General features: G+C 32.4%; 4 protein-coding genes across 6 annotated transcripts in view; 1 reads left to right on the top strand and 3 right to left on the bottom strand.

Annotated features, from left to right (window-relative positions):
- LOC101491076 (bifunctional purple acid phosphatase 26) overlaps nt 1-1,987 on the bottom strand; it is a 6,000-nt gene extending 4,013 nt beyond the window's left edge. For 2 of the 3 annotated variants that reach the window (XM_004508384.3, XM_004508382.3), the window contains exons 1-4: nt 1,848-1,987; nt 1,254-1,491; nt 336-536; nt 21-132 (exon numbers count right to left, since the gene is read on the bottom strand). In XM_004508384.3, coding sequence (XP_004508441.1) covers nt 21-132; nt 336-536; nt 1,254-1,427 — 487 coding nt within the window. In that variant the 5' untranslated portion in view covers nt 1,428-1,491; nt 1,848-1,987. Of the gene's footprint in view, nt 1-20; nt 133-335; nt 537-1,253; nt 1,492-1,627; nt 1,751-1,847 lie in introns of those variants that run through there. The other variant, XM_004508383.4, reaches the window with a different exon arrangement.
- Nucleotides 1,988-3,074: 1,087 nt separating this feature from the next.
- LOC101491800 (uncharacterized protein At2g34460, chloroplastic) lies at nt 3,075-5,878 on the bottom strand. Its single transcript, XM_004508385.4, has 5 exons — nt 5,718-5,878; nt 5,371-5,586; nt 4,396-4,515; nt 3,553-3,825; nt 3,075-3,448 (listed from the first exon to the last, which is right to left on the bottom strand). The coding sequence occupies exons 1-5, from the start codon at nt 5,820-5,822 to the stop codon at nt 3,284-3,286; spliced, it is 879 nt and encodes a 292-aa protein (XP_004508442.1). The 5' UTR covers nt 5,823-5,878; the 3' UTR covers nt 3,075-3,283.
- Nucleotides 5,879-8,201: 2,323 nt separating this feature from the next.
- Nucleotides 8,202-9,745, top strand: LOC101492129 (uncharacterized). The gene has a single exon (XM_004508386.4). It carries the CDS (start codon nt 8,389-8,391, stop codon nt 9,529-9,531), a length of 1,143 nt encoding a protein of 380 aa, XP_004508443.1. The 5' UTR covers nt 8,202-8,388; the 3' UTR covers nt 9,532-9,745.
- A 2,694-nt stretch (nt 9,746-12,439) lies between these two features.
- LOC101492470 (translocase of chloroplast 90, chloroplastic) lies at nt 12,440-14,991 on the bottom strand. The gene has a single exon (XM_027336599.2). It carries the CDS (start codon nt 14,839-14,841, stop codon nt 12,868-12,870), a length of 1,974 nt encoding a protein of 657 aa, XP_027192400.2. The 5' UTR covers nt 14,842-14,991; the 3' UTR covers nt 12,440-12,867.
- Between the last annotated feature and the right edge of the window lie 1,387 nt (nt 14,992-16,378).

The raw sequence follows: 16,378 nt of genomic DNA, 5'->3' as shown, positions 1-16,378 counted from the left end.
TAGGGAAACAAACAACTTACCAATTATCCCAAATTTGTAGGGGGCATCTGGTCCAACTTTGGGAGGTGTTTCAAACCAAAATTCTCGAGAAGATTCCCCACTTCCAATTCTGTAGTAGTATTTAGTATTGTACTGCAAAGTAGAAATAATTGAATCAAGTGAATATATACATTCAACACACGGTAAGATGAGAACTTCATACATGTGTGATTATTCGAAAAATGAAAACATATGTTATCCTGTAAGTTAGACTCCTTTTAAATTTATTTCACTTTTGACACTGCAAATGTAATACCAGTGATGATATTTCTACTCTCCTAATTTGAAACAATTACCTCAAGGCCTTCAACAAGACAATGATGAATGTAACCAGACTTGTATTTGTAGAAAGTGTAATTTGAAACTGTGCCTTCTGCAGTAGCTTTAAATTTATTCTCTGATGTGCCAAATTGTACATGGTTGGACCCTGGTTCCTCTGGGGTCACCCATGAGATGATTACTGCTTTTCCATCATAATCACCTTGTGTGATATGCACCTACAGTGGAAATAAATAGTGCAGCAAATGATAAGTTTACAACACTGATGTGATGAATTCGATGGCCAAGTAAGCCATCTCTAGATCAAGTGTAAAATTTATTCCATTGGAATCATTTTCATATGTAACCATAGGCATCACTACTTCCACTACTGTGTACACATTTCTCAACACATATTTTCTGGAGCCTATTTGGATTAGCTAATTTTAGCTTATCTACTTGCATAAGCACTTGAAAGACTGTTTGTGAAAGCTTAAAGTAACAAGCTTATGACATATCCATAAATTCAGCTAATTTACATAAGTTTTTTAGGATAACTTATAAAAACAACTTATAACTTATATGAAAACAATTTAACTTTATTTTATCTTTTGTTACAGAGTTGATACATAAATAAATGTTTATGGCTTTATGCTATAACTTATAGTGCTTAATTAAGTTGTTTATCCAAACAGGACCCAAGTATGAAATGAAGACTTGCTTATTAAAAACACAAGGTTCTTAGATGAGCTGGTAAATATGTTAGCCATATGCGTTTCTTTAATAAAGAACAAACTAATAAATAAAAGTCAAAACTTGAGAATAAGATACTGCTTCACATGTCAAATTTGAGTGGCGAAGCATAGGATCCTCATCAACAAGAGTATGATCAATAAAACATTAGGGAACAGTTAATAAATTAAAATCAACCATGTTATTTTTGTGGTAAGACATACTTGTTGAGGTGCATTATAACCCTTTGGTACTGCAAATGCTTCGTGATTAAGTGGGATGTCAACAGATGGCCAATCTGACCTAACAAAAGAACTAGTGATCCCTGCACATCCATCTCTGATAGAGCTGAAGAATACAAAGGTAGCAAGAACAAGATGAAGCAATAAGGGCTTCATCCTTGTATCTATAATAATCACAAGAGTGTTTCCTTTTATCAACCTACAACTGAGTCTACTCTACCTGCATCAAATAATCCCAATGACAATCATTCAGTACTACACAATATGGTATACATGTTGACGTAAATCATATCAAAATTACTACATATCGAAAGAGGGGGATGAATTTTTTTGACGTGGCTGATGTTCAACTCTACCGTAATGCTATGTGAAGCTGATTTAATTTAATTTTGGTTGGATCCAATGATGATAAGGTGTAGTAGGCAATGACTTTGACATATGAGTAACATTTCCGATTTTCAAAATCAAATATGAGTCATAATAATAAAATCGGAGAATGATAAGCAAAGGTTCACACAAACAAAATACTAATTCCTATTGAAAACTTCATGTAGAGAGAGAGAGGGTTACGGTTACCTTAGCGTGAAATGAAGCATGCGCAGAAGCGAAGTAATGATGATGGAGGAAAGCGTCGATTATAAGGGAAGAAGTGGTTGGTAAATGGTATGGGACTATTTGAGGTCATGGTTTACGTCGAAACTTGGATCGGACACGTGTCTCTATCATATTGGTTCAAGTACTCCCACATGCTCTGTCGCGCTTTGTCTGTTACAGGGTGGCGGGTGCTGGGATGGGACTAAAATATCTTTTCTTTTTTAGAAAAATTATAGTAAGTGCTTTTTTTTTTCATCAAAATTATAGTAGTACCATTGAATAGAGTCATAGACTGTATTTTTTATTTTTTTTTAATTATTTGATACCAATTTATTAAACCACTCAATCTTTTTAAGCGTATGAGTCATTTGCTTTTGACGTTTGGGGATTGTGTTCGGTACCATATTATTGGATTACTCAAATAATGGTTAGAGATGGAAACATCTCAATCACTAGTAGGTATAACAAATATTACACACTCAAATTAAAGTGAAATCTATGGGCAAAAAAGTGGAACCAACCAAGAAATAGAATTACTATATAAGCTAAAGGATAGAAGTGACAAAAACAAATTTTTTAATAATACTTTCAAATATTAACTGCCGTTAAAATTTTCTAACCTATGTGGACTCCGGTGATAGATTTAATAACATATAAATATTTTACATTCAAAATATGTTTAGTGTTTGTAAATATTTTTATCACAATAAAAAGATATCAATGAAGTCTTCAATTTATTGATTTAAGGGAAATATATATATTAATTTTTTTTACAAAATTAACAAACTAAGAATTTTTATAATGATAAAAATATTGTATGAACTAAAAGGTCTCATTGCTACCTCTTCTCTGACCCTAAAAGGTTCCTCCCAATTCGGACCAAGCTTCCTTGTCTTCTTTGTCGCCGTAGAACGCCTTAAAACTAAGTTTAGCTTCCTGATTGCCTTAGCTTTTATCTTTGATTCCCATTGCTTTGTGATCTTTAGGTTGCACAATTCCTAGGTGCCAAGAATTGGTCGGCCTTAATCACCCCAATTCGTGTCTTGTTGGGGAGATACTTTAAACACGAGTCAAAGGTCAAAACCACTACGACTAAATCATTAAGACCCAATCGACCAATGATAATGTTATATGAGGAGTTCGTGTCTACCACCATGAACTTCACATGATAATCACTCTCTAGAAGAAAACAAGTAAATATGTCATGTGTTAGTTTTCTATTGAAATCTTTTTATTAACCTTTAATGAGGAAAATAGAATCAGAAGGATAACATGAAAGGTATGGCATGCCTTCATATTTACACGCATTACTTTGGTATACAGTTCAATGAACTAACACATTTAAAACAGAAGTTCAATACAAAATTTCCACCACAAAACTCAGAAATGCAAGGAAATCAATTGGCTAAACTCAGATATCATGCTTGAATTATGGAACCAAAAAGATCATGGTATGCACGCTTAGGAGCATCAGGTCGAGCAACTATCTCCACAACTTTGTAAGATGCCTCAGGATAAGCCAATGATTCCACAGCTACTTCTGCAACTTGATCTCTGGATATGGAACCTTCATAAAGGGTGTCCTAATACAAAGAAAATTAAATAATTATACATTTGTTCTACAGACATATAAATTTAGATTCTGTTGTGAAAATGTAATAGAAAGTGAGAAATTTAAGCAATGTACCTCAGGCTCCATAACAACATTTCCGGTTGGAGGTTCGTTTTTCAACCCTCCAGGTCTAATTATTGTATAGTTTATACCGGATTTTCTGATGTGATTTTCGGCCTGTAATTTTGCCACTAAGGTGAGTCCAAAAACATTGAGAAAGATGTAAGCGGGATTGAGTAGCTGTCCCATAGCTGCTCCATTGACTAAAATGGAACTTATAAGAATGAACCGGTTAACGTTGACTTTCCTACATGCTTCAACAAGGTTTACAGTGCCAAAATTGTCAACCTGCATAATATATTCCATTATCATAAGAAACTGGTTAAAGCATTTTATTACAACCCAAGAGAGAATCCACCCAACCTACAATTTTATTTTGCTTCATTGCATTTTATAATGTTTAGTATTACAAACATCTTATCCCTTAACTAGTGAAGAATATAAACTTTGAAAGTCTTAATTCATGAAAGAGAGTGCACAAGACACTGCATAAAGTTAGCAAATCATAGAATAAATTTTTTCTTTATCAACGTCTTCAACTCTAATATCCAAAATGATATCGGTTTCTACAACAAAGCAAATGGAAGCTATTGAAAATGAAGAAACAAAGATCCTGATTATATCAGTGTTACTGTTTAACACACAAAAACCAGATGGAAAATAGGGAATCAAAATTTTCAACAATGAAAGATATATATAATGTAGTTAACTTCAAAAGTAACAAACAACTTCTCCAAACTTTATACTATCGACTATTCAGAATAAATGAAACTATGTTGAACTAACTATCCCCCTAAATTCACGAGATCAATTTTTTCTTCAAGGTCATTCATTAATAAATGTCAGCTGATTACAAACCTTCCACGGAGCAAGCAAATCCCACCCTGGTCGAAAGCCTGTGGCACATACAACTGCTTCTGTATCATCACCAATAGCTTCAGCTAGCTTATCAGAAGCATCTGTGACATCAGCTCTCACCTGCATATGAACTCACTCACATTGCCTGATTAACATTTACACCAAACTGCTTATCAAATCACTTATGCACACCCAACTACTATTAAATTAGAGTTATAGAAAAAGGAAACCTCATTTGATATCTAGGGCATGTTTGAAATGACTTATTTGAGCTTATGGAAAAAACCAATGACATGCTTGTAAACTATTTTCGGCTTATTTTCATAAGCTTTCTGTTATGATCCTAGAGGCCCAAATCAACGCCAAACCTAAAAATGGACTGATGTGGTGACTCAGCTAGATTCTAGAATAAGCTTGTTAGCATTCTATCACTTCTTTGTTAGTAAATTCAGATATTTCCTCCTGATATATAACCTTGTATTGACTGATGACTTTATCATGAATGAAGTTTTCTTAGGAGGTCTATGCACCTTGAAGCAGAGTTTATTCTATTTTCCATTTCCCCACACCTAACATTGGTGCTTTCATTTTCAATCACTCACCCGCTGAATCCATTTCAAAGCTGGTGATTCCTGTGTTTGACCGTTAAATAGATGCGTGGGTGCTTTGCATTGATTTGGGCCTCCAGGATAGCTTGTGAGAATAACTTATAGCTTATATAAAAACAATTTGATACTACTTAATATTTTGTTATAAAAGATAGCTAAGGCATAAATATTTATATGATAGCACTTAATAATGTTGTTTATCCACACAAGACCCAAATTGCTCATAAAATCACTTATAAACATACACACTCAATCCCAATTAAATTAAACTTCCTTATAAAAAAGGGCAACCCAATTGATACATAAAAGTGGGATTAACCTTAAATTGGCCTATTTTGTAGTATAGTAATGAGAAAAGGAAACTTACAAATTGAAGAGATGGATTGTTGTTAGAGGAAAAGGTGGTCCTAGCCTTGTCCAAGTCTCTAACCCCAGCCTTAACAGCAAAACCCTTTGCAAGTAACTGTTGAACAATTCTTTTACCAGTACTACCAGTTGCACCAGCAACAAAAATTTTCTTCTTCACACTCAAATCATCTTGTGCTTTCTCTACCACCTCTTCAGAGATTTCACTTCCTTCCATCTAACAATTCAAGAACAAAAATAAAGAGCATCATACAAAAATACGAAAGATTCCATTAACATGCATGACGTGTTTTGGAGAAACAAAAAACTTAACAAGAGAAAGATGGCATGTGATTTTTTGTTAGTTACCTTTGCGAAATTGAGGAGGGAAATAGATTTAGCTCTGAAGGAAGATGATAGGGTGAATCGGTGAGTGTGGAATATAGGATTTCTTGCAATGAGAGGAGCAGCCATTGATGTTCTGCTACTGTGAAACGCAGTTTTGTTTCCCAAACAAGACGCTACAATTCTGCCACGTATCCAGACACCAACGTGTCAAGCAAGTTTATTTTTGGCTTAATTGCAGTTTTTGTCCCATATTTTAGCTCAATTGTAAAAATAGTCCCTATTTTGTCTCCTAAACAAATTTTTGGTCTAAAATTTGATGAAGTTTCAATTTTTTGCGTTTATTTAAGTCTCTACATAAAATCTATAATCATAAATGGTGTGGTACAAATTAAAAAAAAATAAAATTTTATTAAATTTTAGACTAAAATTGGAGAGAAACAAAGTAAATAGACTATTTTTACGATTCAGTTAAAATAGAAGACCAAAAACATTTATTTTTAGTTTAGTGCTAAAGATTCTTTGCCAAGCAAAATGAAGTTTGTTTTTATGTTTTGATAATTATTTTATGAATTGAATTTATATATGAATGGTAATGAATTATTTTTATAAGAAAACTTTAATATATCATGATAAATGAATTTAATTTATATGTAAACGGTAAGGAATTTATATTAAAAATCTGAATGTTTTCTTCTTTTAAAATATATTATTTGTGAGTGATATAAAACTTTCTATAAGAAATATTTGAGATCAATTGTGATGTATATCCCGGATGGATTAAAATGAACTAAACTTATTTTTAAAAGGATTCAATGATATACAAGATAATAAGAAACATACTTTTTACTAAAAATAAAATACATTTATTCATTCAAAATTAAGAGAATATATTGATAAATAATAATACAAATTTGTTAAAAATAAAAGGAATAATTATGCAAATAAACTCATAATACTTATATTAATGACATAAAACGGCAAAATGACAATAAATTTGACAAAATAAAAGTGATTATATCTTTGAATATGTAATATTGACAACCCTAAATATATTGGATGAATCTACGACACTTGATCAAAGTTAATCAATTATTTTAAATGAAATAAACATCATAATAGAAAGAAAAAGTCAAAAACATTACATCAAAATGATGAGCAAAATAATATTACACTAAAACAATTAAATAACAAAAAATATAAAGAAAATATAGATACGTGTGAAATCCAAAAAATAAATATAAATCACATTTCTTTTAGGTTGAAGAACATATAGAGTTAGAGAGAAAAATATTTAACAGGGGTTAGATTTTTTATTTGGTCAAAAAAATAAAAAAAAATAAGAACAACATGGTAATAAAAGGGATTAGGATGTAATATAGATATTTTCACGGAACATTCCATCACCAAAAATAATTCAATAATTATTTTTTTAAGTCAAAATTAAATAAAGAGAAAGAAGTTTTTTTCTAGTACAAGATGTGAAGAGAAAAGAGAAAAAGAATGGTAAAAATATCAAACAAACGATTCAAAAGATATTACACACCATAAAAACAAAATAAATAAACAATACAAATGACTTGTCCACCAAAGTAAAAAAAAGATAATCAAAATTCATAGTTTTTACTTTAATTTACGACCAAAATAAAATTTTAATACGACTAACTAAACACCTAATAAAAAAATAGTTCAAAATTTAAAATTACATATAACTATGTTGATACCAATACTTATATTAAAAGAAATATTAAGTTTTTATGTGACTTCTTTCTTTTAATTTTGTTGTTCATTTAAAATATTTTATTTGTATATTTTTTTTTTATTGAATTCTACAATTAATTTTTTTTAAATATCTATTCATATTTATAAAATGATACCATACTTTTTGTGTAAAATTTTATCAATCATTTAAACTATTTTATTTATAGTTTTATCATTTTTTATGAATCATATAACACTTTTTTTTCACAAGAACTGAATTATTTTAAATAGTTTTATAAAGTGTGGTAACTTACACTATTTTTATCTAAAAAGATTCTTCATGCCAGTGTATATATAAAGACAAAATTAAATTTTTTGTGTAGTTATTGTTCTTCTGTAAATTTATGATTTAAATATTATTTATCCAATCAAATAACATTTTTCTAATATAATCACATAAAATTTTATAATTTTCATATGAATTATAACTTATAATCTTTACCACTTAAAATTTTAGAAGGAAAATATAATAATATTGAACACTTAGTTATAATCATAAGATTGGAAAATAACATAAAAAGATAAACGAGTAAGCTAATAAATTCATCTTCAATTTTGTAAAATATTCTTAAGTGTACGTCTATAGAATTACAACTATTTTAAATAGAGCTTCGATTTTATCAAAAGTTTCTTATATTCTTCTTTACGTCAAATTTCATTTACACATGTTGATTATTATATTCAAATCGATGATTATTTTTTTTGAATATTTGAAGATAACTACAAAGGAAAAGAAAAAAATGAAAAATCAACTAATCTATATTTTGTTGCATTAAAATAAAATAAAATATAAATAGCACCCTAGCTAGTATTATAGAGCATATAAGTTTGGTTGGATTGGAATATTGGATTGGATTAGTCCATATAATTGGCTTATAAATTGTTGATCGCGGAAGGAAATCGCGGTAGTTAGCGGGGAATCTGTAATAATCAAATGGAAGAAGATGAATATCCATATCCATATCCATGGAATCAACACTTTTTTGACAACAAAAATATTAACATCCCAAACGCTCAACTTATACAGGTGTTAGAAGCTCTCAAACAAGCTTCTCAAAACATACAAACCAATCCAGATTCACCATCCATAAAACCACTTTTCCAACTCCACACTATTCTTTCCACCGATTCAAATCTCTCCCAACACCTCAACAAACTCAAAACCGTTATCGACTCGCTCCACAACTCTAAACCGACTCTCCGTTCCTTCCTAACTCGTCCTCTCTCAACTCACTCCATCTCCAAACTCGCATCCTCCATTCAATCCGAACTTCAATCATGGATCGACCGCGAAACAATTCAAACCCTATCAAACACTCTCTCCAATAATTATAACCACCAGCACGAGTTCATTTCTCTTCTCACTCGTTTTACTCACCGAGTTTCGCAGGGTTTTAACCGCGAGTTACAGCAACTTGTTCTTAAATTCAAACTCTTCTCTTCACTCGAATCGATTCTATTCGACGCGAAATGTTCTCACCTTGTTCGCGAACACGCGGGTTTCGCGATTGCCGCGTTGATTCGTTTCAACAAGGACGTCTTTGTCGGTGAGGTTTTGATGAGTCCCACAGTTCAAGCTTTGGTTTCCATGGCTTCTGTTGGTTCAATTGAGGTTCTATGTTCTCTGATTAGGTCAATTAGGTCACCGATCGTAGATGAAATTGAATCAAACGGTGAAATACCGAATATCATAGTATTGTTGACTTCAAAGGATGTGAAATTGAGTGTATTGGCGATGGAGTGTGTTCTTGAAATTGGGTATTTTGGAAGGAAGGAAGCGGTTGAGGGTATGTTGAAAGAGGGTGTAGTGGAGAAGCTTGTTGAGTTGCAGAGATTGGAAGTGAGTGAGTTGAAGAAAGAAGAAGAACAAGAAAAGTGTGTTAATGGAGGAAAGATGAGTCCTTTTGGGAACTGTGTGGCGAAATTTGCAGTGCAGTTGGAGGTTGGGGAAGGGTTGAGACAGAGAGAGAAAAGGGCTTTTAAGGCTGAAATATTGGTTAGAGTTAGAGAAGCTTGTGTTTCTGATGCTGAATCTGCTACTATTGTTGCTGAGGTTTTGTGGGGTACTTCTCCATAGCTATAGTATCTTGTTGGTTAAGTTGTGGTGTGAATCAATTAGATCGTAGCTATCTAGGAATAGGGGATTAATGAATTCATTTGTACTATGATGTAATAAATGTAATTAATACTAGTACTTCCTAGTACTTAACTACTTCAATTACATGCATTTTTGCAGTGTTGTTCATTTAGGTATCTTGGATAAATTAATTGTAGGACGTGTTATTTTGTCATGTCGATGAATACTTGAAATTCTATAGACTCATGCTCTACCACAGAATGGTTTAATTCAAGACAAATCTATTAGGATTTAAGGGTAAAAGACACATAAGAGCTTATCCTTTTGCGCCCCTACCTCTAAGAGATACACTCTCATTTCGAGACAGCTCGTTGTTGTTTATTTGAAGTACTTGTGATAATCTCCTACACACTTCAAGAGTAATCCTTGAACCACTGTAAAAAAATTGTGCTTATTTATTTGCTAATTGAATCGTGCAACATGCAATTATTAATAAATTTTGGTTATTGATTTGAGATTGTTAGCTTATATTACACCTTTGCAAAATCATACTTAAAAAACAATTTGTCATTAATTTGAAATTAAACACTTAGGATCAATCACTGTGTTTATCCCAAATCCAAAGTTAAAATTTATTATTGCCATGTGGTAGCTTTATATGAGTTTTCTTGTTTTTCTTTTGTTTCACTTGGGCTGCAAATGAGAATTTTGTTAAAATGTGAATGAAATCAAATAATTGGAATATTAGAATATGCTAGCTGGAAATAAGTCAGCAGTCAAGTGAGCTGAGCTGAAGGGAGCTCCGTAGGAATCGGGATTTTGGAGGGAATCCTTAATGGCATATGCCATTCATGTGGTTGGGAGTGGAGACGTGGAGTTGGTTCTCAAATAAACAAAAGCCTATAAAGTCTCTAGAATATTTCTAATATTTTTCTCTCCTATTTTCCTCGTTTTTATTTTTTTTATCATATTATTATTACTCCATTCATCATTTCCTTCTTCTTTTCCCATTCCATCTCTGTCAAAACCAAAAATAAAAAATGGAAGAAGGAAAATAGCTTACTAACAAAAGGGGGATCTGTGTTCAACACGCGGTATATAGCCAGAGGCTTTGTGTTGTAAATAAATTTAAAGGAAACGTTAATAAATACTTCAAAGACGCTTGTATTTTTAGATAGTCACTAAATTTAAACATAAACTTTTTATTTATTGATGTGTATAAGAATTTAATTCATCAAAAGTTAGAAGTTAAAGTGAATATTATAATAATTAATTGTAAGTGTTGTAAACTCTATTTGATGTAATTTATAAAGTATATAAATGTAATAAATAATATTTAAAACCATATAAAATTAATCAATATAGTCCATGTTTTAGAAACTAAATTGACAGATTTTATAGGTCAATTTATTATATTTATATATTTTAGAGATTAAACTGAAGAGAAATTGATAGTTTTTTATTATTTTTATTATTATTATTATTATTATTATTATTATTATTATATATATATATAATAAAATTCTAATTTATATTAGGGAAGTCAACACTCTCATGTAAGGTCACGAACTACAAACATTGAAGATTTACCATCAATTTTACATATAATCTAATACTTATGAAATTTTGAACTAAAACTGAATAAACGAAATATCCAACCATATGTGAGATTTGCAATTGGTGCATAGACCCATATTAAACTTATCTATAATAGAGTACTTTTTCTTAGGTATTTAAACGGGTCTTATAAGTACACATCCCTTATTTATAATGTTTTAATGTTAATATCTAATACACATCATTTTTTTCCATTTCAACACCTCAAACAAAAATTATTAAATGAGTTCCATCAGGGAAAAGGGTTGATTGGCTCTGATAACATGCAACTATTTTAACAAAGTTTATTAAGTGAGGTTCACCAAAAAGAAAGGAGAAAATATTTATATTGTTATCCTATAAGCACCCAAATTGCACCCCATTGTAAATGATGTCTAGGATCATCTATAATCATTGGATATAGTAATATATTGCTGGAGTATTTGATCGGTTAAGATTTTGAGTTTAATACAGAAATTGCAAACGGGGTCAATTCTTCATGCCTTCACTGCCTAACCGAATGTGTGCTCTCTTTTATCGTTATACCAGTGTCATTGCTGACCGGTTTATTTCAACATGGAAAATTCAACATTTCAAAGTTGCGTGCCAAAGTTTGCACTTTGCACTATGGGAAAGTGGATGGAAACTTATAGAGAACACTCGCCATCAACTCTAGGCGGATGCTATGGGGGTGGTCAAGCGTGAATCAACGTTAAAAGTCAGTCAAATTTAATAAAAATCAACTACATTCTTAAAAAATATAAATTAATGATTCTTTTAATTTTTATCATTGAGACAATAGCACATTTGATATTAATTTAATAAAAAGAAAAAGAAAAAATAATGTATTATTCAAACTCGATTCGTCAAATCAACATATCTCAAATGTAAATTTAAATGGCGGAAGCTATTAATTTATACTTAAAAAACATTATTGATCATTGTTAACATTTTAGTGGCTTTTAAACATGGTCCTCAAAAACATTATTGATCATTGTTAACATTTTAGTGGTTTTTAAACATGGTCCTCAGTTAGTAGACCACATTAAAATCACCTTCGAATTTGAATTAATTTGACTCATTTCGGCCCAACTACATCCTAAAAGATAATTTATTATCAACTTACTTAATTATCATCATAATAATAAAAAGTTAATTTAGCATATCACCATGTGAATATATTATACAATGCCTTGTGAAGCACCGCACAACTACTTCGGATCCAGCATACTGGAACTTGGTAAATGCAAAACCTCCTATTAAATCTGGCATAATCAGCAACCATTTGTACTTTGATTTGCAATAGCTCCTGTTGAACAACCGTGACCACTCAATTCATATTCCAATTATTTGAAAAAATCACAGAAAAAGCCAGAGTTCCAGTGCTTTAATGTACAGTTATGATTTTATTCACTATAATTGAACATCTATAATTGGGGAAGTACCCAGATACTGAATAGTTGAACAACAATCCACAAAAGGTTACAGCTTCAAGATGCCTTACCTAAAAAGACTGCCAAAAACTGGCATCTGAGGTATCGCGAAAAAATAAACTAATTTAACTCTTCAAACAAACTCCATTTCCAATTCACCTTCTCCCTGAAAACGGAAAAATGTCCATATCTATGCTTGGCCTGTAGAAAAATGCTTCACCACTTTCACTTTTTCGCTGAACAAACTAGATGAGTATCACTAAAGAAACAGAACCTAATCTCTTTCCATTACTCTCTTCAACATGTTTTAAGTTTCCTTCCTATGTAACAGGATCTTCAAAATTGAGAAAACTGCAACCAAAGCAATTTGTAAATGCTCAGAACTACTCGTCTTTATACATATTTGTCCCATTTTGCGACTATTTAGATTAGCACTAACAGTTGCTTTCAAGCTTCGACTCAACCTGAACTCAGATTGTAAACTTCCACTCAATACCGTCTCTTTATTGAAGGAGAGGACTGTCATTGTGAGACTTAAATTGTCATTTCTTACAGGATAATCTTCCCCTCGTAAACAAGCTTCAAAACTTCCACCACACGCTACTTGTCCATGACCTTCCATGCGGCCAGCATTTACGACAAATTTTAATCTCTTCCCAACTAGCAAAGTATCCTCAAGTTTTGCACCCACATAGTATTTCTTTGCGAAAGATGTCACAGAAACACCGCAGTCAGCAATGTTGTGCTTTATGTTTTTCAATTTTGTGTTGCTATGAACAGTACAAACCATATCTTTACCAGCAGATTGAACATCAACGCCCATAGAATAAGTTGGACCCAACGAATTAACATAAGCTGCAGCACACTCAGATTGAATATTGATATCCTGCTTGGTCTTATGCATTTGTCCCACAACCGAGGCATATATATTCTTCTTTATTTCGGTAGCTGTCTCCAAGTTTATACCATCAAAACCCACATCATGATCCCATCCTTGGGGATCAAGAACGGGCCTCACAAGCCATTGGTCATTATCAACAAGGCAGCGATATCTATGGATAGAACAATCCGAGTCAAAATTTAGAGGAACAGCCATATCCGGTAACAGAACAGGTTCTGAAGGAGCCTGTTGATCATCAGAATTATCACTATCAAAAAATTCTTGCTCTTTTAAGAGTAACTTCTCCTTGCGCTTGCGATAGTCTTCTTTCAATTGTTTCTTTAAGTAAAGGGTCTCCCTGTATTCCAATTCATCCAGATAATCTTCTTTCTGCGACTTGGACAACTTTTCAAACTGGGCTTTTGTCAAGATTCTTATTGATGGAAGTTGATCATATTCATCTCCTTCTTCCTTGTCTGAAAGTAAAATATCCTCAATTTCATCATCAATTCCACTTTGATTGGGTACAGGGCGATGGCGTAACAGGGATGAAAGGAGATGGGGCAATGATGGTACACGAGCACTATTTGCTGGTCCTAGTTCTACACCGTTCTGAAACTTAAGGAGGGAATTTACATCACCAAGAACTTTGGTACAAATGCAGAATAACAAGAGTTGAGATCTCCAAACCTGTCCATTGGGAAGAATTTTCTCCCCCCTAATATTTCTCGGGCACTGAGGATGGTTCTCAACCAGAAGTACAGGGTTTTCAAGCCTTGAATCTAACACTGCCTGATGTATATACTGCTGTATTAAGTCTGTACATTGAGAAATATATGAATCATAATTAACAGTATATCCACCAGGTCCTTCTGGAATAACTGAGGATGAATGAGTCATCACTAGGATAGTGTTGAACCAGATTGCTGCACCAAATACTTCGGTTATAAGCTTCAAAAGTGGGAGGTCACTATAACCAGAATTTATAAGATCAAGCCGTTCAAAGTACAAAACAATGTCTGGAGGGGACTTTCTAATAAATCTCTTCACGGAAAGCATGATCCTCTTATTTCTCTTTAGATTATTGGTAGAGGAAGGTAGGAAACCAGGTGTATCGATAAACGTTATGTTAAGCCCATTGATAGTTCCTGCAACTTCTTGAATGCAATTAGTAGCAGGCTGAAAAGCATTAGTCATGGTTTTTTCTTGATCAAATATAGAGTTTATGGTAGCACTTTTACCAACTCCTGTTTTACCAAGGACAAGTATTCTGCAGGAAAAGTCCAATTGAGGCATACCAGTTGCCTCTTGTTGGTTTGCTATTGCTCGGGCTCTACTGCTACTGAGGTTGACTCTTTTCAGATCCGACTCCTCAGCACGAATCAAAGTTGCCAGGTGCATCCGATAAAGAACCTTTTTGACCAAGAGATTTTCTTGTGACTGGCCAAGCCGCTGGAGCAGGAGGAAAAATTTAACTTGAAGATCCTCGACCTTTGCCAAAGTATCCTTGCGTCTTCCATTTCCACTATGTTGAGATTGCCAATTTTCTGCATCTGAAGTTGGCTGCAAGGTGGAACTAAGTTGATTACTCTGATTACCAGAAGAGTTTGATGTGTTGGACGGAACCGGCAGTGTTACAGAACTGGCTGTCTGAGCTGAACAAAACAAAAAGCACATGTATGAGTTCTATTCTATCTAAATTGTATAGATGAGAGACATTTTAGTCACAAATCATATTGACGCAAACATTGATTCAGAATTGATTGGTAGGAATGGAAACTAGAAAGTAGAAACGATTGGTTTTGCTGGGGGGGAAAAATTAACATCAGAACACCTATTTACTTTGGGGACCTCCGTTTTAAGGTATAGAATCATATTCGCAGGAACAGTGTTCCTAGAAATAATAATATCAAGAATTGTATTTTTCCATGTACGATTCACAAATATGTTTGGTAAGTAAATAATACTCCTAGAATGCTTTAAAACTTCATTTATATAAAAAATTATAATATAAAAAATGTGTCGAATAAAGTGGAAGTTATAGTTAGCTGAGTTTAAAAATAACTTATATTTCCATGGGAAGCTAGGGAAAATATAGGTCATTTACATTCCTAGGAATTGATAATACCCAGAAATATATTTTTTAGAATTAGTATCAAACATGGGAGTGTTATAACCCCAAGCTGACTTTTCTGGGAATATTTTTGCATGCCTTCAAACAGACACGCTATTTGTGGGGAATATTTCTGTATCCCTATAAGCTATTTAGTCAAAATTCAAGACTACTAAGAATTGGGAGGAGGGATGAAAGATTGTAACTCCTAGGATCGTAACACAAGTCGAAGGACCCTACCTAAAATGCAAAGTTATACTTACACATAGATATATGCATAAAAACCAACACTGAGAAAATGACATCTAAATCACAATACTAAACTAACTTAAATTAAAATTTTCTAAAACCCAATAATACAACTCATAATCGGTCCCGTCACAACTCACAATCATATAACACCTAAATTATACTTACACAGACACACAAAAATAATATTAATTGAAAATTTATAATCATAAGTAAATGTAAGCATCATAGTAACAAAGCAAATGTATTAATTTTGTAATATTTTCTAATTAAATATGTTTTTTATATTCCAAGAGCCCGGGTCTAAGCATCGTGATACCTACTACTACTCTCAAAAGGCAGCCTATGAAGAAGCATATGTAGCATTGTGTAACTCGAAGGAATTAGTTTTTACTAAAGAACTATTTATCTGCAGGGCTTAGCATGCATGGAATAATACAGCAAAACAAGATCCCTATAGTAGTGCCCATTTAGACCTTTTCTTTAGAGAAGTTATTGAAGTGCATTTTCAAAAATTATACAAAAACAGTAAAATCAGGGTTATACCTTGCTCATTCAAATCTTCACGCGGACGCT

The sequence above is a fragment of the Cicer arietinum genome, chromosome 7 (genome assembly GCF_000331145.2).
Source record: "Cicer arietinum cultivar CDC Frontier isolate Library 1 chromosome 7, Cicar.CDCFrontier_v2.0, whole genome shotgun sequence".
Taxonomy (NCBI): domain Eukaryota; kingdom Viridiplantae; phylum Streptophyta; class Magnoliopsida; order Fabales; family Fabaceae; genus Cicer; species Cicer arietinum.
This window is presented reverse-complemented; position numbering and strand designations above follow the sequence as displayed.